The sequence below is a fragment of the Brassica napus genome, chromosome A9 (assembly GCF_020379485.1).
Source record: "Brassica napus cultivar Da-Ae chromosome A9, Da-Ae, whole genome shotgun sequence".
NCBI lineage: Eukaryota > Viridiplantae > Streptophyta > Magnoliopsida > Brassicales > Brassicaceae > Brassica > Brassica napus.
Genome location: NC_063442.1, coordinates 38930843 through 38955457, shown reverse-complemented (window position 1 = coordinate 38955457; position 24615 = coordinate 38930843). Strand labels below are relative to the sequence as shown.

The window sequence follows — 24615 nt, the reverse complement described above, 5'->3', positions numbered from 1 at the left end:
ATATCTATCTTATTAAAACTCAAGTACAAAATTGGAGTGTTTGGAGACTTGAATAAGACTATTAAAAAATTTAGAGTGTTTGGAGACATGGATTGCAGACTTTTAAAAAAAAAATATTTTTGTTTGAAAACAAGGATAGTAGTATTAAGAAAAAAAGTAATGGGCTTATATTTTTTAAAAAAATTGAAAGTTATCTAGGCCACTTTTAAAATATACCAAAATAGGTCAATCTAATTGCCTAAAATTTTTTTTTCTAAACTAACCATAAAACAAAATTTAAACTTTATATACATATTTCAAATCAAAATAATAATTCAAATTTGATTTATATTAAAAATTGATTCAAAAATTTACATATATTCAAAAATGGATTTTTACTAAACTATTTTTCAATAACCATTATAAAAAAATACTGTCAATATATATAAGAAAAATATAATACAAAGCCCAATTTGAAATACCAACTCAAATTATGGTTTTTATATTTCATATTAAGTTTTAAAAATATAATATATGTAATTATTTATATGATGGTATGTATAAAATACTATTAATTATATGATTACTTATATGATGGTACATATAAAATATGATTAATTATATGAAAATAAAATACAATATATAATAATGACTAGAGCTCGGCTTTTGGGTACCCATACGGGTTTGGTTCTGATCGGTTTGTATTTCGGGTTTTCAGGGTCAAAGATTTCAGCCTTATTAGAATGTTTCTAAATTTTGGTTTGAGTTCGATTTGGATCTTTGCGGGTTTGGTTTGGGTTTGGATAACTAATTTAAATTATTTTAAAGTCTTAAATTATTATATATTTTAAATTTCTCTATTACGTATAAATTTGAATAACATATGTCATAATACTTAAGCTTAACATATCAATTGGCTTGATTTAAAATTTTGGATACGGAATCAATAATTATTTTAAGTATTTTTGGTGATTTGAGTATACTTTAACTATTTCAGATATTTACTTTTGACTATCTATATATATTTTCAAGTATTTAAACCAATTTAAAAGTATCATTTTTGATGTTTTATATACGTTAAATCTAAAAATAATTAATATATATAAGTATATAAATCTATTTTTAGATAAATTCGGATACCCAAATACTTCGGTTCGGATCAGATTCGGTTCTCTAAATAACAAAATTTTGAATAATTAGAATATTTAATCAATTTATGTTCGGGTTTGATACTATATTTTTGGATCGGTATCGGTTAGGTTCCTCGGATTCATTTTTCCAAATCCTAATAATTACATGAAAAACAAATATCAACATATTTTTCAAAATATACACCCGCGCGCCTGCGCGGGTCAAAATCTAGTATCTCTTAAACTTTAGTATTTACGATCCATTTAAGTTTGTGGATATTACGTTTTGGTATTCTTTTTAATTTTACTTTGGAGAGTTACAGTCTCCTAAATAATTAATGACGTGCGTATATGAATATACGCATATTTACAATTCTATCTTTTATCACCCAATAAAATCAAAATTAATTAAAAACAAAAGTAATCGTGAAATATAAATTTAAAATAACAACGCAGAATCACAAACAAGATTAAAATCAATTATTCTGTCAAAAGATTAAAATTGTTTATTTATTTCCATTTTAATTATTATATTATTTAATAATCAATTAAGTTTTATCATATATTTCTGTATTTACATTTTTCTATTCCTATTTGAGTTAAATATATCATGCAGCTATTTGTATATATCCATTTCCTACAATTTTGACAAATTAGTTTTGTAACGTCATCGGTCCTGCACATGACCAAATAGATGTTTTATAGACAAACACAATCGAGGTTCAGAATTTTCGCCGGATAATTCATAAGCGCTGTCAAGAAACCGAGTTAGGAATTTGGGTAGCTCCTGCGGTTAGAACAAGTTCCTACATAGCTCAGAGATAATGTAGTCTGATAAGTTTCCTGGGCTTCCAACTTAAAACCAATTGGCAATTAGTGGATTGACCCAAGTCCCTTATATATTACTCAAGTCCCTTTCATATAATCCGATGTGGGATCTTCTCTCCAATACCTTCCCTCGAGATAATGGTGCGTATAACCATTAATCTCGCAGAATCTATCATACCCCCTCCGAAATCATGCTTTTTTTTTCTAGCGATCTCGGTGGAACTGAGCCTTCTATGGGCCATCAGCTAATGGGATGATCGGGCCACTGTCCGGGCCGGATTAATGGGTCAGGGTATTGGGCTGGCTCTGATACCATGATAAGTTTCCTGGGCTTCCAACTTAAAACCAATTGGCAATTAGTGGATTGACCCAAGTCCCTTATATATTACTCAAGTCCCTTTCATATAATCCGATGTGGGATCTTCTCTCCAATATAGTCAGTTTAGGATTAGTGTAGGCAGCTAAAATTTGCTAGAGTGTAGTAGGTCAGCTCAGACCAGTTAGGTGGTCATCTTGACTATCTCCTTCATGTTCACACTACCTAACAAAAGACCAAATTCTGACTCTTCGTGTTCAAACACCATGTCTTCTAAATTCTAATGAATAAGACCTCTAATAGATTTACGATAAAGAACACCGAATTATCACAAATATAGACGGAAACCACCATTAAAAATTCAAAATATTTGTATCTCTAAATTTGTCAAAATTAGAACCAAATCCAGAAAAGTCTCATTCATATTAAATCAAATTTTTTTTAAAAGTAAAAATAAACAAAGGCGGAATGCTGGATTTAAAAGCTACCGTCAAAAAGATGAAAAAGTGTTTGAGAAAAATCGTGGTCTGGCTAAAGTTTTCATAGAAAAAAATTGAGGCGAGGGTGATTTATATAGGGTTACGGATCAAAGTTCTGCAACCTTTTTTTATAAAGAAAACTTTTAGCAGAAACACAATCTTTGTGATTTATCTAGTAATGTAAAACGGTGTGTTTTCATAACGTCCATGTATTTACGAGAGCGTTGTCATCAATAGTTTGAACTAGATCTAGACGTTTTGGGTATCTGTTCGAATCGGCGTATTTGGCTATAGTTATCATAAAATCCATATCAATCCAGCTCTTAATCTCGATATCATAATGGCACCTATCATGAGAATATAACCGACTGCAATATTAGGGATTATGACAGAACACGTATAGTATAGGGAAAATAACGTAAAATTTTCTCACAAAAAAAAAAAAATTAATAACATAGAACACGCATAAAATGATATTTGGCGGGTCGTACACTTTAGTGGATCCTATACTTGGAAGGTCATATAATTTATAAATGTATAGTATACGGGATAAACGTGTAAGGAGTTTTCATGCTTGATATTTGTTCCAATTATACATTCAATAAAAAAAATTATAATTAAATGACAGTGACAAATCTCATAATATCTAAAGGAAACTAAACGCAAATCTAAACAAATAATGTTTTAATAGTATAGATTAAATTGGTAGTTGGCCATGAATAAAATTATGGTAAGATATATATATTTGTTTGTTACAACAGCTGGATTAGAAGAAGAAAACGTAATTACTCTCCTAATAAATAAAACAAGAATATCAAACTGTTACTGCAAGATCAGAAAACAAAGGTAACAAAATCTTGTTCTGGCCTCTCTGCCTACTCTTAAATACACAACACACCCTTTTCGCTGGTCCAATCCATCCATCCATCAATCTCTCTCGACAAATAAAACAATGGTTGAGCAAAAGAGATTCGCTTTGTTTCTAGCGACGTGCGATTCAACGTTTGTGAAGAAGACATACGGAGGTTATTTCAACGTGTTCGTGTCCACATTCGGCGAAGAAGGAGAGCAATGGGATCTCTTCCGGGTGATCGACGGCGAGTTTCCGGAGGAGAAAGATCTGGACAAGTACGATGGTTTCATTATCAGTGGTAGTCTCCATGACGCTTTTGGAGATGATGATTGGATCATTAAGCTTTGTTCGATTTGTCAAAAACTGGACGACATGAAGAAGAAGGTTCTAGGTATCTGCTTTGGCCATCAGGTTTTTCTCTTCCTAACTTTTCTCTTTTCTGTTTCTTTTAGATTGAATATTTCTTATTTGATTTGATCCGTAACGTCCGTTGGATTATTTGTAATTAGGGCTGTGAAAAAACCCATAAACCCCCTTTTTTTCTTTTTAAACCCCATTTTTTAACTAGATATCAAATCCATTTCTATATTTTGTTCTAAAGATAAAAACTCTATTATAGAAGAAAATATAGAAAGGGGTAGTCCACTGTGTATAGGCAATCATATCACAGAAACTGATTTCTTTGTAACAATACAATGTTACTAAGAGATTAATCGATGTCATATGTTCGCATTTCATTCTGAGTTTTTTTTTTTTTTTTTGGAAAAATGTTATTTTTAAATCTAAATATATTTTTGTTGGAATTTGCTTAACATGTAAACTCAGACACGGAAAAATATCATTTTAAAGAATTGATATTCTTAAGTAGCTAGTCATGGCCATTTTATTAGATTGTTGAGAACGACATGAGTAACTTCAAAAGAACAACATAATAAAAAAATGAATATAAAGATTTAGAGGCATAAATATATTTTTTTCTTAATCAAATTTTTACAGTAACTATTAAAAATAAATAAATAAAATATTAAAATTATTTAATAATTTACATGTCGTATTTAGAAGAAAGAATATATTGTTTGATAATAATGTTAAGATAGAAGATGAAATTTGGAAAAATATATTGAAAACACATATCTGAATACTAAAATTAAATTCCTTTAAATCTTGAAAACATCATATTGTTCATTGTTTTCTCCAAATAGGTCCAATTTGAAACTTTTGATTCTTGGCAATGGGAATATCTACATTGGGAACTTAATACATTGTTTATTATATAGTGGATTGTACATATCTTGAAACGTAAACCACTGGATTAGTATTCTAACGTTTGACTGAAAAGGATGATCACATAATGAATGATCCATCATCTCTTTGTTGATGAAACCAGATACTAAATAGAATCAAAGGAGGAAAAATCGGAAGAGCGAGGAGAGGTGCAGACATGGGACTCAGAAGCATAACAATAGCTAAAGACTCGGTGAAACCTGGTGGTTACTTCGGAGACAAGACTCCAAATTCACTAGCCATCATAAAATGTCACCAAGACGAAGTTTGGGAACTCCCTGAGTCAGCTACGTTGCTTGCTTATTCAGACAAATACAACGTCGAGATGGCCTCCTACGGAGATCACCTCCTCTCCATCCAAGGCCATCCTGAGTACAACAAAGAGATTCTCTTCGAGATCATCGATCGTGTCGTCAGTCTGAAGTTGATGGAGGTTTGTTTTGCTTCTGTATCCCCCTTCTATACATTGTCTTTGATTTTGCTTATGAATGTTTCTTTTTTTGCCTATTTTGCAGCAAGATCTTGCGGATAAGGCCAAAGCAACGATGGAAGAGGCCGAACCAGATAGGAAACAGTGGCAGACTCTCTGCAAGAACTTTCTGAAAGGAAAAACCGATCAAATTTAAGTCTTAAAAATAAACTGAAAACAATTTCTGTGGAATGAAACATTCAGAATAAATCATTTTATATTACAATATTTTTGGGTATTAAAAAGCATTTATAAACACCCAACTAAGTATCTTTTGAGAACCAAAACATCTTTGTGATTGTGTACAACTGAATCAAATGTATTGTCAGCAATCAGCAGAGAAGTCTGGTTCAGGAGGTTTCTGAACTTTCAACAACTCTTTAGTTGGTTGCGACAAAGCCAACAGCTTAGCAGTCCGGTTCTTCCGAACACCACGAAGCGCATTAGCTGCAAACCTTGAAGCCAAGAACGTCGCTCTGATGCTAAAAGGACTACTACCTCCCGCGATAAGCCTCGCAGTAGAAGACTCTTCCTCCATCTCCTCTTCTTTCCTAAGCTCCTCCAGTTTCTTCCTCTTCGTGTACCGTCGCCACGCAGCTTGGATAAAGCAAGCGGCCCAAGTCCTCCACTGCTGCGAGTAGAATCTGAAAGTGTGCTGCACTTGTCTGCTGTGAAGTCTCCTGAACTGGCTCGCCACGAACTTAAGCTCGTCAGCTATCAAAGCGAAAGCTTCTACTTCGGTCAAGGCCTTGACGGTTCTTGTCGAGGACGGTAGGTTAGAGCCTGATTTGGGGTCTAGGGCCCATGTCAGAAGCTCGTCGCCGCAGAAGTCTCCTTCTTTAAGTAAGCTGCGGTTGTAGAAACCGCTTCTTCCACCGTCTGTTGTTACACTCTCGAGCCGGCCACGGATTATGAAGAGCATCTCGTTCACAGGGTCTCCCTCACGGACCAAGAACGACTTCTCGGTGTATAGACATGGCTTGAGCCGCTCACAGATTGCATCTAGCAGCCTCTCGTCCATGTTCTCAAACAATGGAACCTAAAGAAAATTAAATTAGAAAAAGACTTTCAAGAAGATATGATATTAAGACAGGAGGCAAGAGTACATACTCTTCGGACCAAGGCGAGACAGAGATGACGTTTGATGTCTCTTCTGAGATCCTTGGGGAGGTTGGAAACGAGATTCTCTTCATCGACTCCACGCGTCTCCAACCACTTGTACTGGTCGTATCTTCTGACTCGTTCCCTTAGCTCAGGTGGAAGCATTCGATGGTGCATCCACTGTTCTGAGTCGCGTCTTTTGACTCGCATTTCTTCTAACCGGATAGTAAGCGATTGAAGATAAGTCTGTCCACAAGATTTGTCACAGATCATTTACATTGTTTCTCTTCATAACAATACATAAATAACCAAACAAGCTCTTGTCTTTTAAGTTACCTGCATGTTTCCAATGAGGAGGGCAAAGAGTAGAAGTCCAGCAATAGCAAGTACTATGGAGAATATAACCTCTCCAGGGTATGTGCTAGTTTCAAGCCCTTGCCCAAGCGTGCTGCAATTTCACAAGACTCTTGAGGTTAATAAATAGCGAAAAGGACTAGTTCAAGGCAGGATGTGAAAATTTGGAGGCTAAAAATATTTATAACATTAAATTAAAAAAAATCAATAGTATGGAACTATATCTATGTATATAACCTCCAAAATTTTTGGGAGCCAAGGCAAATGTTTCATTGGGCTGTGCCAAGATCCGGTCATAGATCTAGAAATCGGTTTAGGTGGCAAATTGGTCCTAACCGAATTTTTTTTCTTGAAATCCAATTTATACAAGTCAAACCGGTTTAAACCCTTTTAAATCGGTTTAAACACTTCTAAACCAGTTTAAATTTGTTAAATTAAGTAATAATGTTAGTACATATGCATAATTTTTTCTAATTTCTTTTGTATGTATATTTAGTTTTGATAATTCATCAAAATAATTTTATAATTAAACCTAAAAACTAAAATATCTTATATAAAATGTAAAATATATAGAAAACAAATCAATAATTTGTTAACCGCCTAGTTGCTAGTACCTATAGATCGCCTAGTTACCACCTAGCTATTTCTTGAATATACTTTTCGCCATTACCTAAGATTTTGTAGTCCCCACCACAAGCAGAAGAAGTACTTTGAGACAAACTTTTTAGATGAGACAATGCCAGAGGAGAGAGCTCTCAAGTAGATCCCAAAATCAAAGGGAGGCTCTTCGCCTTCAGTGACATTGACAGGACAACGCAGCTGGAGAAACGGATCTTTAACATCGTCCCAAGCATCATAACCTTTCATGTTTTGGTTACCGCAAAACAAAAAGTTTCTAGTACAGTTGTCATTATCTTTGCACGCCTTACTCCAGCAATCGTTATTGCGTTCTAAGGCAAGCAAATACCACAACGCTCCAACAATCTGCATTTTTTACACACAAAAACTCTTTATGGAAAAAGTAAGCAAACAAAAAGAAACGGTTGTAATGGGTTTAGTACTTACATGACTTGCAAGCATGTAAAGTAGCAAGTAGTAAGCTGCACCAGCCCAAGCGGTTTCGGCGAACACTCCTGCGGTTCTCTTCAGCTCTGAACTTAAAGGATACATACGAAGAAACCGCGGAATGTATTGGACTAACACTATGTATCTAAGCGCTTGTTTTGTTGCCAGAACGTTCGCTCCTCTAGAACTGTAGAGGAACCTCCATACTATAATCTGAAATGATGTATGAAGTAAACATAAACAAAGTAACTGAGAGAAAGGGCCGGCTCAATATTTATTTGGGCTCCTAGGCAAAAAAGTTTTAATCTCCTAATATTTATGTTTATTTTAAATTAAAATATATTTAAAATTTTTATCCTCAATATTTTTATAAAATTTGGAATGAAAAGGAATACATAAAAAATATTTTAGGGTCTTTTTTCAACCAAATTTAGTAAATATTCAGATTTTTCTATATAAAAATATGTATATATACAAAATACTGAGTCCCTTAATTATCAAGATACATGAGGACACGGATTTGAACTCGGGGCGGGGTGGTTGCACCCTTTGTCTCCCTATGTTAGCCGGCTTTAGAGTTATGTTATGATGATGTTGTTATACCTGTGGAACGGGAAGCACAGAGAGCAAGTCTATGATGAAGTACTGTTGCAGATACCGTTTAGCTATCTGCGCAGGGTCAATCACAAGCTCTCCACGACCAAAAACACGCGACGAAGGAGCGACGTAAGCTGTTCTAAACCTCAAAGCCATGTGAAAGAGATAAAAAGAATCTATAACCGTCCTCAGCGTGGTGGTCACAATCGCTAGCTTCCGGTCTATACCAACGCATTTGGCTTTATCGTTGATGAAGGGGAGAAACAAGAAGAGCGGGTCCACGGATACAGCGAGGATGCAAGAAGCGACGAAGAGCTTGTTGCAGAGGAGAAGGAACTTGTCTTGCGGATCAAAGATCTTCTTCTCGGAAACTTCGAGATCTTCTGGGAATACGGCGCGGGAGACACCGAGTCCTATGGATCTGCCTATGGACCAAAGCCCCTCGGATCCTTTTCTGAAGCCTTTCTTGAAAGAACCGGATGATGTTTTGTTTGCTTGAGTAAAACGTTTTGGTCTTTGGATGTTTATTGTGCATCTGTTTAGACCTGCTTCAGGACTCCTTGGGTCCATACTATCCAACCTGTTACAAAAATAAAAAAATCAAGAAAATCAAGATTCATCAAAGAAGAAGAAGAGGAAAGTATATATATACCTGATGAACTTCTCGCGATGGCCACTGATTACTTGAGATTTTGACTCCATTGGTGCAGCAATCAAACATACTCTTCTCTAAGATTCTTTCAACTCATGAATCCCCTAATATATTATTTGAAACCTTTCAGCTCTATATCTTTATCTTGAATTAATTTATAAGTTTCAAGAATTTAAGAAACCCAGAAATGAAAATGAAACACAAAACCAAATTAATTTATAAAAATTTCTAAAAGACAGAATCGAATCCAACGTCGAACAAATTGCAAAACTTGAATCAGCTTAGCGTTTCCACGGTATAAGTCAGTGAGATCAGGACGAATATGAAGAAGAAGAAGGACTTACAGATGAATCTGAAGCAGGTAAAAAACGGAAGCAGGAAGTGAAGGTGTCTTGTCTTCTGTCCAAATATTGACTTTCTTCTTTCTTGCTGTCCGGGTCGGGTCTACCCGCTTCCTCTGCTGTCTTTTCTCTCTTCTCATCCTATATGTTTTTATTAAATAATAAAAACTAATTTCCCTAGTTTTTAGGGTGAATTTGCGAGATAGCCAAAAGCAAAAATGTAATTAGGAAACTGACTATGATTTTGACATAATTGAATTGGTGACATTTAACCCTCATATGATCCGGTTCTGTCCTTTATTACAACAAGTTGTCGGTGAAACATGAATATAGATGACGTCGACTATAATCTATGTGGCCCAACAAAGAGGTGAGTTGATGGTAACTTATAAAAGAGAGGAGAACCACGTGACTTGTATATTTACCGCATACGGATTTTCTATGCGCAGTAATTGGTGGATTAAAATATATCTCCTTCCAATATATTTTGTATTCCATTCACCAACCTCGATCATTCCATTTTTAAGATGAGTGTTGTATTCCATCAAATTACCACTGTAAGTCCATCCGAAGGAATTCAAAAGCAAGAATGTGAAGAAAGCAAAGATTACGACCATGTAATTTGAGGGAACAACCACATACATATGCATCAAATGCTCTATTCCACATGGTCGAAGTAGTATAGGATTATAACTCCATACACAACTCCTAAATATTAAACATTACCATAACTCCTAAATACTAAACCCTAAATTCCAATCACTAAACCCAAACCCAAATGTAAACTATAATATGTAGTTATAATATTTTGAATAAAATTAAAATATAAAATAGTATATACTATTGACCACATACATATGCATCAAATACTTTATTCCACATGGCTGAAATAGTATAGGATTATGACTTCATTCATAACTCCTAAATATTAAACATTATCCCAACTCCTAAATACTGAACCCTAAATTCCAATCACTAAATCCAAAACCCAAATGTAAACTAATATATAGTTATAATATTTTGAATAAAATTAAAATTTGAAATAGTATATACTATTGACCATATATATATATGCACTGAATGTTCTATTCCATATGGCCGAAGTACTATAAGATTATGGCCCAAATGTAGCTGTGGTTAACGAAATTTGTGTGAAGTTTACACTTATGTGGATCTGGTTAACAAAATGATAAAATTGAGTTTTTAAATTCTTAGTTTTGATAGCAACGATACAACTACAAAACATAATTTATGCTTATGCACTATACAATCATATTTATATTCTATGTTATGCAAATAAAATAGAATACAACAAATAGTAAAGATTATATAATTCATTTCACATGAATGGTCTTTCCATTTTATGTACACATGATATATTCCGCTTATATACACAGTGCATCATTATATATAAATGAGAATATATTCACCAGATGGCCCAAATCTAGTTTCAAACAATCTATTTGACAGCCTAAATCTTTCATTTGTAACCTGAGAAACAAAAGGAAAAGATAAAAATGTTAGGATCCATATAACAAAGTAAATGTAAAATAAATTGTAAAGTATAACAATAATGTGGAATGAAAACCATGTAAGACATAGCGATATGCATAGCTCACGATCTTAAACCACACATGGGAATATATACGAAAACCCTATCAACTAATCGTGAATCCCTACACGGAAATATGACACTTAATCCAATGTCAACTCTAATCTTGCAGTGACGAACTCAATATTCTAGAAACTAACCCCTCTCCAATCATCACTAAACCCTAAACGGAAATATAAACCCTAATACAAGTATAAAAATACGTAAATATTAAAACAAATATGAATTCATAAGCTAAAGAAAGTGATATTAAACGTTCGAATTTATTTCATTCCAAGTCAAATGGAATATAACGTCTATATTTTATTCTATTCCAAATCAGATAGAACACTTAATCTAATGTCAACCCTAATCTTGCAGTGACGAACTCAATATTCTAGAAACTAACCCCTCTCCAATCATCACTAAACCCTACACGGAAATATAAACCCTAATACAAGTATAAAAATACGTAAATATTAAAACAAGTATGAATTCATAAGCTAAAGAAAGTGATATTAAACGTTCGAATTTATTTCAATCCAAGTCAAATGGAATATAACGTCTATATTTTATTCTATTCCAAATCAGATAGAATATACCTAACGGAGATCATGTCATTTCCAGACGGTGATAAAATAGGCATTAGAACAACCAGAGATCTGACAAGAATCGACGGTGTGAAGTAGAATAGGAACGGTTTGGTACTACTCGGCGCTGAAACTTTAACGTCGTCGTGTGGTCGACGATCTCCGACGAAGAGAAGATGACGCGTTTATAAAGAATGAAGAAGAAGTGAACAATTCAAAACAAATCCAGTGGAGATGACGATATGAAGCAAAACCGTACTGGAGAGAATTCAAGACTACGAAGATACCAAAGAAGTAAAAAGGAAATATGTGAAGTTAGTAAAGCCACGATTTACTTTTTGGATATAATAATTAAGAATATTAAATTTTTTTTGTTTCAGGTTTTGCCGGTTTCAGAAAGGGGCAGTATAGTATTAATTTATAAAATTAACGCCGTATATAGAAACGTTAGGGAAAATGGTTATGCAGTGAATTATGTGTTTTTTCCTTGTCATACAATCTAATTTCCCTAGTTTTTAACCATTTCTCTAATGCCTGCGTTATGATTTTATTTGATACAATCGAAATCTAAAGTGATACTAGTAATGTGGCTGGTAGTGGTATTTACGAGGATACTTTAGTAAATGAAGATAGTTTTAGGTACCAAAATGATTAAACATTGCTAAGAAAATAACTGATACGTACTGTATCTGTATAAAAAAAAAATTTGTTGACAAGAACAAGAAATATTGCAAATTAAATATTAGTAAATGTCAAAGATGACAAAACTCAACATTATTCTCTAAAACATATAGATTTGGCTGCATAATCATTTTTTTTAAAGAGAGGCTTAAGCCCAAGCGAAGCCAATGATAGCGACAATGGCCCAGAAGATGCCACTTCCTGCAACCAACCCAACGGCAGAGCTCGGAGCTGGTGCTGGAGCTGTCACGGTAGTAGGTGATTTTGAAGGAGTTGGTACTGTAGGAGCGGCGGGCTTGGGAATGGGAGGGTGTTGAGTTGACTGAACCGCAACGATCAACTTCTCATCTTTCTGGCAATTACCGGGAGCTCCACTGATGAAGTAGTGTGGACCTGAGACACTAAGTGTCACCATGGCGGGTTCCCCTTTGTATTCATTCACTGGTTTTTCTGTGATGCAGTTTTTGTAGTTTTCTTCTGTCACTTCTAACACCGAATCGTTCGTCTTGTTATCGTAGTGAAACACTGTCACATGCAAATATAATGTTATTACAAAATTGTATTTGTGTTCATGGTTAATTAATATGTTTTCTTTTACAGACATAAAAACTCAATGAAATCTATGTAAACCAAATCGGTTGTTCCGTATATACCTAAACGATATACGGAGACTGAGCAAAAACAAAACTGGTCTCGACTATGTAGTTATACATTTTACTTTTTTTTATGAAAACTGATGATACAAATTCAGATCATGATATATATATATATATGTATGTATTTTAACATAACTTAAACAAGAACTCAATATTTTAACATGAGTAGAAAACATGAAATCAACATATTAAATCTCCTATATCATCATGAAATTATGGTATGCACCCTCAATCAAAATATATAACATGAAATAATTTGTTTGTAGGAAATCACAATGTTTTGGTGGTTATAATAGACCCTTAATCCAAGACCAAATTCGTTACGTAAGATAAATAGAACTTGAACAAAGAATGAGATCTGTACCGAGAGTGTCTCCGACTATGAATCGACGGCCCGCTGCCCAATTTTTGAGAGTGTTGTTGGCTGGATCTGGAACCTTCCATCCGGGAACTGATCCTCCCACAGTGAAGTTTCTGGCCTCACCAAGATGGTAGAATGCTGCAAATAAGAGAAATACTAGAGACAAAATGGGAATCAAAGACGCCATTGTTCTTCCTTGTTATGTTTTGGTGCTAGATGGGTTTCTTTTTTATAAAGAGATATATGGTCTCGGCAAGATTCGGTGTCAATCTGGTCTTGCCTGTAATTAGTGAAATCTTCCCAGTTAGCAAAGTAATTATAAAGTTCAATCTGTATTGGATTTATTTCCTTCTTATATATATATCTTTTTACAAATATATCTCCCTTAATATGAAAGCAAATAAAACGGTGGACTTTGTAAAAAATTCTCCAATAAATTGTACCTTTTTGGAATCAAATCATACATTTTTAACCAAAATATATCAGTTACTAATAGAGGATAATTTGTTGACATATAAACAGTTGACCTTGAAATATACTAAGTCAAATATTTTGTAAAATATTTTTCATGACGTAACTATTAGTAATTACATTTGTTATCGATAATATCAAGGGATTAACTAAATCATGACTTTTTGATGGTCGACAAAATACTCGGCCACCTTGACAACCAATATCAATGACTAATATGCGGTTTACCTTCAAGTTCCAACTGCAGAAATAGTTCCAGAGACTTGATATGATTAAGATTAGGATAACTTTAGGCTCAAGCTTCTCCAACAGCTTTGGGACCAAGCTTCTTTTTCTAATAGGTTTACGATCAAAAGTCTCTTGTACTAAAAAAATATTATATCTCTTCATTCAATCAAAGCAAGTGTTCAAAATATCAATTTTAATTTTAGCATGGTATCAGAGCCAAACACAAAAATATTTGAACATCATTAAACTTTCGTTTCATCTCTTATATATGGTCACCTTCAGGTCCTCCACCGAAACTCAAGCTTCCGCATCAAACAAAGATGAGATCTCCTCATCACCATACTACTTATGTTAACATATATGAAAACAAAGATGAAAACTTTAGTGATATTGACATATATATATATATAGTATTTTTTTTTGTCAACATATATATATGTAGTATATTTTAATATAAATTGACACTTCTTACTCATATGATTTTATTAACATTTGTATATTTACAGTAAAAAAAAATTAAACCATTAATCACAAAAAATTAATGTGAGATTTTACAATACAAATTTTAAAATTAAAATATTAAGATATCAATAAGTTTTCAATGAAAATTTTGAAATTAACATATTTATATATGTTATATAGTATATAATTGAATTTAAATGATATTAATATATATTATATATATAATATGAGACTTCATTTTCTTACGATTTTGATTATTTGTATCTTAATTGAACAAACAAAAAAGTTAAACCATTGATCACCAAAAAAATATCTTGGACTTTTACCATTTTTTAGTAATTTATAATCGTTTCAAAAAATCAAAATATAACATATAAGAAAAAAAATCTAAGTTTTTATCATATGCTTGATTTTATTGTTTAATTTTTTAATAATATAAAATTAAACAAAAAAGAGAAAGAATGCAAAAATTGTTATCAAATATATATTATTCATAATCATTAATTGTCACATATATATTTTTTTTGTCATCTAATTGTCACATATATGTTAACTATATTAGCTAATTCCGTAGCTTTTATTTAAGAAAATAATTGAGAATATTATTTTGTACACTACTAATCAATATGATAGTTAGTTTAAAAAATATAATATATATTTATATGGATCAACTTATTTTTTTAAGGATTCTAAGAATCATCTTAGTGATAATACATGGTGACGAAAATATATTGTAATGCTCTAGGATTAATATATAGGAGATAAGAAGATAAAATTAAAGATGTTTCCTTAATCCGGATACTTAACAAATGATTATGGTGACTTGTGCTCTAGACCGGATTTGAGCTCGAGTGGAGACCATCTCCTATAATCTGTACAATCAATCAAAGGACTACACATTTACACTGACTTAGATTTTTTTTTTTTTAATGTTTTGAGTACAATAAACAAACTAAGATGAAATAAGAAGACTTCAATCTAACAAAAAAAACTCAAACTTTCTTCGCAATTCTCTTGGATTCTCTCTCATTTATAATGTTTATAAGTTATTTATTCTCCTTCATAAATAATTTATAGATTTTACATAAAGTATAAGGTTATTATGTATGTGTAATAGATTCGTATAAACTTTTATAAATAATATATAAAACCTTATGAATTATACTATATCGATCATCGATCATTGTGTTATATGGCAACCATCAAGTATTTAAAGACTTAGACTAACTTTTTGGTGTTTTTTTGATGTCTTGTAAAAACCAGTTTTTGACTATGTTTAACATTCCACTCTTGGTGCACACAGAATAGTCGGTTGACTTCGGTCGTCGTACATTGTGATTAATTTACAAAAAAAAATTCACAAATTTTAACGAGTTAGCTACTTTAATTTTTCCAAATTTTACATGAAAACACTATTCTTTACCGAAATAAGAGCTAAAGGGAATAATTCAAAATATTATTTTAGTAAATATTAGTGAGGATGACCCAATCGCAACAATACAATAATTGTTAATTAAATAAAAACCACTACTGTTATATTATAATATTTTCATTATTTAAAATTATCAGCTCAATGGCCATTAAGTTTTTTATTTCTTAATATATATCACATTGTTGAATAAATATACTTTTTACTTCCAAAATATATTTTCCTTATTTTAATTCTAAATGATCAAGCCTATAATTTTTTTTGAACACAAACTTACTGAATTATATGATTAAGACAATTATACTGAATTAAAGACGACGCATGATATAATTTGGTATATCTGAATTAAATTACAAAACTTCTAAACTGGTTAAAATGTTACACTACTATACCTAATTTTATTTCTCGAAAGAGGGAGAGAATGGCCCACATTGTGCAATGAATGATTCAGCAAACACATTGCATGAGAGCCTCCGAATCCCATCCATCTTTCCTTATGTCTCTCCCACACATAACACAAGTATATACATAAATATATACAGACACACATATATATATATATTACACACTTACATGTGTGTGTGGGGGGGACGTGTATGTTAGTATATATATATTTATGCCATGTGTTGGGGTAACACGTCTTATTCCATTCTATTGGTCTAAGAAATACCACCGAAGAAAAGGATAGGAGGAGAAATGGCAAGAACACATTTGTTCCTTTTCCTACTAGTGCTTTCATCATCACGATTATCATCAGCAGCAACAACAGTATCATCATCATCATTATCAAGAGAGCAAGAGGAGGACAGGATCGAAGCACTTCCAGGGCAACCAAAAGTAGGATTCTCACAGTTTTCGGGTTATGTGACAGTGAACGAGTCACACGGCCGGTCACTCTTTTACTGGCTCACTGAGTCATCTTCTTCCCCTCACACGAAACCACTTCTTCTTTGGCTCAATGGAGGTTAGATTCTTTTTATGTCTCCAGTCTCCATTCATATATACACACATGCATGGATCTCTAATATATCTTCATATATTGGTGTTATTATATCTTCTCTGTGATAATTACTTTAATGCGAACTACTCATTTGTTATATTCATAGATATTTAAATATTGGTGTTATATCTTAATATATCTCCTCCAAATGTACCATTGTATTCAAGTTCGGATCCAGTATAAAAGAAAAACACACACTCAATTTCGGCATAACTAAAAAACTAAGCCAAAAAGTTAGCGACTCTATAATTGATAATTATGGAATTTAAAAAAAAAAAGATAGTTATGGACAAATCTTATTTATAAATAACGGTACAAGCGAAGGTTGCAATAGAAAAAAGGGGTTAATTAGGTGAAACACACACAATATGTTACTTTAAAACACACAATACATTTTTAACCCACAAGGTAGAATTTTTGCGTAGTAGGTTTGTATTCTTAACCGGCCACATATAGTTGCGATCTTAAAAATGTATTTAGTTGTAGCCTTGTCGGTACGTACTTGAGATTAGGCAGATCGTGTAAATAACTGATTTTTTTGTATGCTCCTACAAAATAATTGACTTATTTAACAAACAAAATAAAAATAACTGAGTTTTGTTTTCTCTACAATTTGCATCACCCACAAATTGCTTGTGAATCCGGATGATGATACGATTACGATCCTAGTAGTTTAAAACTACTACATTACGAAATCGATTATATAAAGGTTAATAAAATAATTATGTAGATACTTTTTGTTAAAATATATAGAATCTGTCACTATATCAATACATATAGTTATAGCTTGTATTCTACTATAATGAGCCAATTGTAATTCTTCTCAACACAAACATGTTAATCCTAAATCTTTCGTCAACTAAAAGCGGAAGGCGCCAAATCTCATGATCATGACTATTCTTAATTAAATTAACTTAAAAGTAAAATATATAAGAATGCAACTACTTTATGCCGTATCACAATTTTTAATTATGATTAAAGCAAATCCATGTCCACCAAAACAACATCAACAACCCAATATGACTCTGATAAGTGAAACATGCAATTTTTGTTATGAAACAAACAAAAGAAAACATGCAATTATCTTTTAGCGGAAGTCCACAATTCTCACTAAATTAGACCTGAAGGAATATTGGAATATACTCACACACTTATGTCAACATATCCTCTACATTCAGATCATGCGCATGACAACGACATAAAAGCATTAATCCACTATCTTTTTCGCGGCAAGCTCATAAACAAAACTAAAGCAAATTGTAGACAGCCTTTAAATAGCAAAAAATAGTATAAAGGGAAAATATGAACAATAGTGGCCTATTATTAAAAATACTACTTTGATCTAAGGGTAATAGTTTTCAAGCAGCCTTATTATAGGTAGAAGTTTCAAGGTGGTTTTGGTCAGAACTGCTTTGTATTTATATGTTTAACATTTAATCAACGCATATTCTCTGTATAGCTTCTATCCCCTGTTCAAAAATGCACTCTCCGCAGCCATCTAATAGCCGGAAAAGCATACAACGGAGAGATAGACGATTTGACATTGTTCGGTCAGTTATTCGAAAAAAAATCCATTGTTTTGTAGATTTTAAGTTCAAAATCACATATTAGGTTATAGATATATTAAGTCTAGGTTAAAGTTCACAAGAAAAAGCACTGATATTATAAGGAAAAAAAAAGAGAGAGAGAAAAGGATTGTTAACAGTTTTTAGAAAACCAACCCAAAAAATGGCACTCCTTCCCTCGTCAATAAAGGTTAACTACACATGTATAATACAGAACCCAATTAAATTCAGATTTATCACAGACTTCTAACTTAAAAACTAATTAGTGATAATTAGATTGATCCTAACCATTTAACCATTTATATATTAGTTTATTAATTCTTCAATTACCGATGCGAGACTTTAATTCATTCACTAACACCTTCTTTCACGTTCATGGATAACTGTGGGAACAACATTCTTAAAGTGGTTTAATATCGAGTGTTTCTCATATCATGTTAAAACATTGGAGAAAAGATTTCATGTCAAGAATTTCAATAGAACTTAAATAATATATAAGAAACTTAGATCAGTTCACTTAACGCAAGTTGGTTTTAAGTTAGAGTCTCAAAAAACTTAACATGGTATCAGAATAGATCCACACTCTGACCTATTAATCCGGCCTGAAAAATAGTTCGATCATCCTGCTAACATTGGCTCAAGGAAATGCTCAATTACACCGAAATGGCTAGAAAATAGCATTATTTCAAAGTTTATTTATATTATGTACGTTCCATCGAAATTTTTGATGTGATTTTTTTTTTTAACATCTTCATTCGAGATAATAGTGTTTCACTTAGTACCAATTAGTTTAAAGTAGGAATACCAGAAAACTTTAAAACTAATTTTTAACTAATCGTAGATTTCCAAAATTTTTAGTATATGCTATACCAACCCGAACAGACAAGTAAATCCCTGGTGAGTGTACGAACATGGATTTTATCCTCATTTTTATGAGGACCGACACTTCTTACTAAATCTAGAAAATGTATTAAGTCACATGTCAAAATTAAAGTTTGGGTAAAGAAAGCTTAAATATAAGAAATTAAGAAACATAATTTATTTCTTTAATCACTGAAATTTTAAATTTTGTTTAATGATTATATAAACAAAAGCCGGCAGAAGTTGAAAGTAGGGTCATCAGATCGAAGATCCTAATTACATATACATATCCAGTCTCAGGACCACAAGAGAAAGCAAAAATAAGATTGGATATACAACTATGTAGCTATATATCTCTAACCCTATTATCACTTTGAACATCAACTTTTCAATTATTTTTCTCCTTTTAACATTTGGTAAGAATGACAGAAACATGCATGTATCAAAAGCTCACCGCGATTTTTTTTTAATTAGGAGTATAAGAAAAATGTGACCTTTTAATTTATGTTGTATGACCTTTAATTTTCTTTGATTTACATATTATAAGAAACTTTGTAAGGGATTTAATAAATAAGAGTTTATGTTAGTCTTGTCGATGTTGACCCACATTTAAATCTATATAATGCATGTGATTGACAAAAAGTAAATATGAGAAAAACGTAGCAATCATTGTGTATATGTTCATTAACTTAAAACATAGGTAACTAAATCTACAGGACCGGGATGCTCGTCTATTGCTTATGGAGCTACGGAGGAAATTGGACCATTTCGGATCAACAGAGGTTCAAATCTCTATCTCAACAGTTTTTCTTGGAACATAGGTACGTACTCACTAGTTCATTTCGATATGTTTCTATCTTTATATATTTACTAATCAAGTTTACTTTCGTTATACAACTCCCACTAAGAAAAATAATTGTATCTATATATGTTTCTATATATTCATTATATGTAACATGCCAATATGTGTAATAACAGAGGCAAACCTTTTGTTTCTGGAATCGCCCGTTGGAGTTGGATTTTCATACACGAACACAAGCTCTGATTTCAAAGAGTTCGGAGACGAACGTACAGGTCATATTCATTTTATTTACTTAGCATATATATATCACATAATTTTCAATTGGGTATGGCTAGGGTTTTCATTTGGGTTTAGATCAAGTTTCAATTTTCATTTAATTAATTATGTAAACCAATTTATCGATCCTTAGAGCATGATTATTGGTGGGACTAATTTCTAAATTCTTAGATTAGTTTAATATTATTTTGAATTTAAGAGAAAAAGTTAAGGGCAACGCTAAAAGTTAGGATTATTGGTAGATATCTCTTAGTAAATAAATTATATATTTTTAATAAGTAATGAGAGAGAACCGTCGAGAGTCGAGAGAGAACCGTCGAGAGTGGAGAGGAGAACCGTCGAGAGATCGAGAGGAGAACCGCCAAGAGTCGAGAGAGCACCGTCGAGATATCGAGAGAACCGTCGAGAGAGCACTGTCGAGAGAACCGTCGCGAGAGCACCGTCGAGAGAACCGTCGCGAGAGCACCGTCGAGATATCGAGATTTCGAGATAGAAGAGAGAACCGAGAGATCGGGAGAGAAGAGGAGAGATCGAGAGAGAAGAGAGATCGAGAGAGAAGAGAGATCCGACGAGGAAAGTGTTTCTCATTCCCAAATCGATTTTGCCCTACCTTTTTTTCGGCCATTCGCGACACGGCACGTATCTCCTTAGGACGCCATCGAAAAACTCTTAACTAAGGCCGTCCCAGTTTTAATTGCATGTTTTTCATTTAATTAAAATCCGATTAATGCTAAGATATCTCCTTTGGGACGCAGATAATCATGGCCTTATGGAAATTGTTATGGAATTAAGAGAGACTAGCTACATAACATATTTTATTCGCATATATTTGTGATTGTCATCATGCATTAATCACTACTTGGTGCGACTAAACAATACTTTCAATTGGTATGTGCATACAACAAAGCTTAATTAATTCGTAAAGTTGACAAACATTTTTTTTCATTGACCATTTGTCCGATGTTAGAAATTGATTTTCAATGAATATACATGATCGACTACAAATTTTACATAACATTTTTAAAACTTTCAAATTAGTACAGACATCAGCAAACATATCAAACTACATTTTAAGGGACAAAATTTAACTTTATATGTAAACTAAATGATCATCAATAGATGATTCATTATATATTTTCCATGTAAGTCTTCCAAAACTTGGTTAGTGTATATATTTTCAATTTTATATTCATGGTTTTTTCTTTAGAGTTTTTAATAGTCTTTCAAATACTTCCTAGTGTCTTCTTATAAGAAACTCAATATCTTTATATATACATATATTAAAAATTAAATTAAAAATTCAAAACTAAATTATTGGTTTTTCTGAAAAACTTTTTTCAAATAGCACTTAATCCTTTAAAAACATGATATATATATATACATATAAATCCACATATGTAATTACATTAAAGAAATTTTTAATAATAAAATATTTGATGTTTAAAAAAATATCTAAAGGACACACTTTCATATTGCGTTAGGCCTCTAATTATTTAGGGACAGCACATGCTAGAAAATTTGTTAGTTACAATCCAGCATTAATAGATGTAAAAAAACTTCGTACTGATAATTTTGTTGACCGAAATTGATTGAATAATTGCATGTTGCAGCTCAGGAAAACCTGATATTTCTTATTAAATGGATGTCAAGATTTCCTCAGTATCAATATAGAGATTTCTACATTGCTGGTGAAAGCTACGCTGGTATGTCGCCATATAGACACTCTTCCAACCATTCAAATTATTGTTTGAATGGTTTCTAGTTAATCTTGTTCAATCAAATACAAACCAAGATCGTTCCAAATACAAGTTTATACTAAAGCTGATTCATATGAATGAAAACAAATTGGATCATTACAGTTCTTTTTTATAATAATTTCAATTTGATTATTTAAAATTCCTTTCATTATTTAATTTAATGCCTATTTTTACAGGGCATTATGTTCCTCAGCTTGCCAAAAAGATCAATGAGTACAACAAAGCCTTCAATAAACCAACCATCAATATCAAAGGATTCATGGTAAGCTAAGATCTATTTATTTTGTCAAAGTGCAAAACTATTATAGTAATAATAAAATGATTAATGAATAGTTCAAAAAAAAAAAAAATAATAAAATGAATGAGCCTCTTCAAGGTTGGAAACCCAGACATGGACAAAAACAACGACAAGTTAGGGACCATAACATATTGGTGGTCTCACGCGATGATCTCCGACACAAACTACAACCTCATCCTCAGAAACTGCAATTTCACGGCAGACAGTTTCTCCAAAGAGTGCAACTCTTCAATTTACAATGCTGCGGCAGACTTTGGTGAAATCGATCAGTACAGCATCTACACACCCAAGTGTGTACGGATGAAGCAAATGCGCAAAGCCGTGCTAGCTAGACAGACTACAGAGTATGACCCTTGTACCGAGAGCTACGCTGATATATACTATAACCGCCCTGATGTACAGCGAGCTATGCATGCAAACCAGACAGCCATTCCTTATAAATGGACAGCTTGCAGGTATCTTAGTCTATATCATTACTAATCAAGGACAATGAATCAAGGGTCAACAACTAAAATCGAACCGGATTAACTTTGGTTAAAATTACGTAGAAGTTAAAACCAAAAAAAAATCGAATCTGAAAAGAAAAAAAAATATATCAAAATATACATAAATTCAACTGTAGTTCTATTGGAACTAAGTCAAACATATTTTCCTTTTAAAAAGAAGTCAAAACATATTTTTTGGTCTTCCCAAATAATGCAGTGACCCTGTGTTTAACAACTGGAATTGGAGACTGTCTGACAATTCGATGTTGCCGATATACAAAGAACTCATGGAGGCTGGTCTAAGGATATGGGTCTATAGGTACACTGTGTTTAAGAATGTGATCACACTAGTGATTATTAAGTCCTTTAGTCATTAATCCATATTTTTTCAATCACATGGTGATTCAGCGGTGATACAGACTCGGTGATTCCAGTGACAGCGACTCGGTTTTCCATCAGCAAACTTAATCTTCCAGTAAAAACTCGCTGGTACCCTTGGTACTCCGGGAACCAGGTATATTCATGACCTCATTACACACATATATATACACATTTTCAGTAATAGAGAGCTAGCTAGTGATGTTTTATGGCTCAAACAGGTAGGAGGAAGAACAGAAGTATATGAGGGGCTTACCTTTGTGACGGTAAGAGGAGCGGGCCACGAGGTGCCATTGTTCAAACCGCAGGGTGCACTAATTCTTTTAAAATATTTCTTGGCTGGCAAAGAGCTACCAAGATCTTATTAAGTGGGCAAGCGAATTGCCCACATGTGGATTCCGAATAAACTTGGTGTTTCTTTTCCCCTTTGTCTGTTTGAAAATCGATTGATTACGAACAATCCAAAGACAGACGGGCATTCTTCGTAAGGAAACGATCCTCATGTAACTTAAAAAAGATGTATGTTGGTATTTAAGACCATAAGGACATCACTATTTTTAAAGTCTACTGGATTTCTCAAAATTTCAGTTTAATATTCTAACCAGTAATTTTTAAATAATTGACATGTGGCAACATAATTTCTCAAACACTTAAAATAACTCATATGACACTAAATTTAATGTTAAAATAAATTTGATTTTTTAGTATACGTATTACTTTTTCATTTTTTATTATTATTATATATTAAATATATTTTATAATGATTTAATAATATTAAATAATTATTATCTTAATTTTAATTTAAATATAAGATTAGAAGTAAAAATACTAGGGCTGTTCAATATGGTAAAACCGAACCGTACCGAACCGAACCGAACCGAAATAGACAATATGGTTTGGTTTTGGTATATACCATATAAACCGAATGGATATAATTTTATAAAAACCGTAGGATTTGGATATGGTTTGGTATATAACCGATTAAACCGAATAAAACCGATTAAAAGTAGAAACATATAATTATGTATCTATTTTATAACAATACATGAAAATCTATTTGTTACATAATTTAAATTTGTGTTAATAACTATTACCATAATTTTATAGTAATAAAAAACCTTAATTTGTAAAACACTTGAACTATAACTAAATAACAATACATCACAATTCAGACATTTTATTTTCTAAGTTTTTTTTTTATCTTTTTGATTTATTTTAGTCTTCACTAAATTAATATGAAGATTATAAATTTGATGGACAATAATTAATGGAAAGT

General features: G+C 32.4%; 4 protein-coding genes across 5 annotated transcripts; 2 read left to right on the top strand and 2 right to left on the bottom strand.

The window, feature by feature from the left end:
• The first annotated feature begins 1348 nt into the window (after window positions 1-1348).
• On the top strand, window positions 1349-5525 carry LOC106368635 (gamma-glutamyl peptidase 5). The gene is made up of 3 exons (XM_048741482.1): window positions 1349-3996; window positions 4973-5302; window positions 5385-5525. Exons 1-3 carry the CDS (start codon window positions 3685-3687, stop codon window positions 5493-5495), a joined length of 753 nt encoding a protein of 250 aa, XP_048597439.1. The 5' UTR covers window positions 1349-3684; the 3' UTR covers window positions 5496-5525.
• LOC106368634 (probable cyclic nucleotide-gated ion channel 6) lies at window positions 5506-9579 on the bottom strand. Its single transcript, XM_013808642.3, has 8 exons — window positions 9452-9579; window positions 9108-9211; window positions 8462-9035; window positions 7859-8071; window positions 7464-7777; window positions 6776-6887; window positions 6449-6685; window positions 5506-6377 (listed from the first exon to the last, which is right to left on the bottom strand). Exons 2-8 carry the CDS (start codon window positions 9155-9157, stop codon window positions 5664-5666), a joined length of 2214 nt encoding a protein of 737 aa, XP_013664096.1. The 5' UTR covers window positions 9158-9211; window positions 9452-9579; the 3' UTR covers window positions 5506-5663.
• Window positions 9580-12346: 2767 nt separating this feature from the next.
• Window positions 12347-13612, bottom strand: LOC106365157 (early nodulin-like protein 3). Its single transcript, XM_013804606.3, has 2 exons — window positions 13331-13612; window positions 12347-12835 (listed from the first exon to the last, which is right to left on the bottom strand). The coding sequence occupies exons 1-2, from the start codon at window positions 13512-13514 to the stop codon at window positions 12459-12461; spliced, it is 561 nt and encodes a 186-aa protein (XP_013660060.1). The 5' UTR covers window positions 13515-13612; the 3' UTR covers window positions 12347-12458.
• Window positions 13613-15000: 1388 nt separating this feature from the next.
• Window positions 15001-23906, top strand: LOC106365156 (serine carboxypeptidase-like 22). 2 transcript variants are annotated; one of them, XM_013804605.3, is made up of 9 exons: window positions 15004-16881; window positions 20060-20164; window positions 20322-20417; window positions 22032-22124; window positions 22355-22440; window positions 22555-22931; window positions 23179-23280; window positions 23370-23475; window positions 23561-23906. In XM_013804605.3, exons 1-9 carry the CDS (start codon window positions 16614-16616, stop codon window positions 23705-23707), a joined length of 1380 nt encoding a protein of 459 aa, XP_013660059.2. In that variant the 5' UTR covers window positions 15004-16613; the 3' UTR covers window positions 23708-23906. The 2 variants fall into 2 exon arrangements, with proteins under 2 accessions (XP_022547574.2, XP_013660059.2); XM_022691853.2 differs by lacking the exon at window positions 22032-22124 and having other exon boundaries at window positions 15001-16881.
• Window positions 23907-24615: the final 709 nt, after the last annotated feature.

Coding starts and splice junctions, on each gene's coding strand:
- LOC106365156 (XM_013804605.3), top strand. CDS start 16,614: ATGGCAAGAACACATTTGTTCCTTTTCCTACTAGTGCTTTCATCATCA. Junction 20,165..20,321: donor CAGTTTTTCTTGGAACATAG/GTACGTACTCAC, acceptor GTGTAATAACAG/AGGCAAACCTTTTGTTTCTG. Junction 20,418..22,031: donor GTTCGGAGACGAACGTACAG/GTCATATTCATT, acceptor TGCATGTTGCAG/CTCAGGAAAACCTGATATTT.
- LOC106365157 (XM_013804606.3), bottom strand. CDS start 13,514: ATGGCGTCTTTGATTCCCATTTTGTCTCTAGTATTTCTCTTATTTGCA. Junction 12,836..13,330: donor CATAGTCGGAGACACTCTCG/GTACAGATCTCA, acceptor TGCATGTGACAG/TGTTTCACTACGATAACAAG.
- LOC106368634 (XM_013808642.3), bottom strand. CDS start 9,157: ATGGAGTCAAAATCTCAAGTAATCAGTGGCCATCGCGAGAAGTTCATC. Junction 6,888..7,463: donor TGGGGACTACAAAATCTTAG/GTAATGGCGAAA, acceptor GTGAAATTGCAG/CACGCTTGGGCAAGGGCTTG. Junction 6,686..6,775: donor TCCTCATTGGAAACATGCAG/GTAACTTAAAAG, acceptor TCTTGTGGACAG/ACTTATCTTCAATCGCTTAC.
- LOC106368635 (XM_048741482.1), top strand. CDS start 3,685: ATGGTTGAGCAAAAGAGATTCGCTTTGTTTCTAGCGACGTGCGATTCA. Junction 3,997..4,972: donor GTATCTGCTTTGGCCATCAG/GTTTTTCTCTTC, acceptor TGATGAAACCAG/ATACTAAATAGAATCAAAGG. Junction 5,303..5,384: donor TCAGTCTGAAGTTGATGGAG/GTTTGTTTTGCT, acceptor CCTATTTTGCAG/CAAGATCTTGCGGATAAGGC.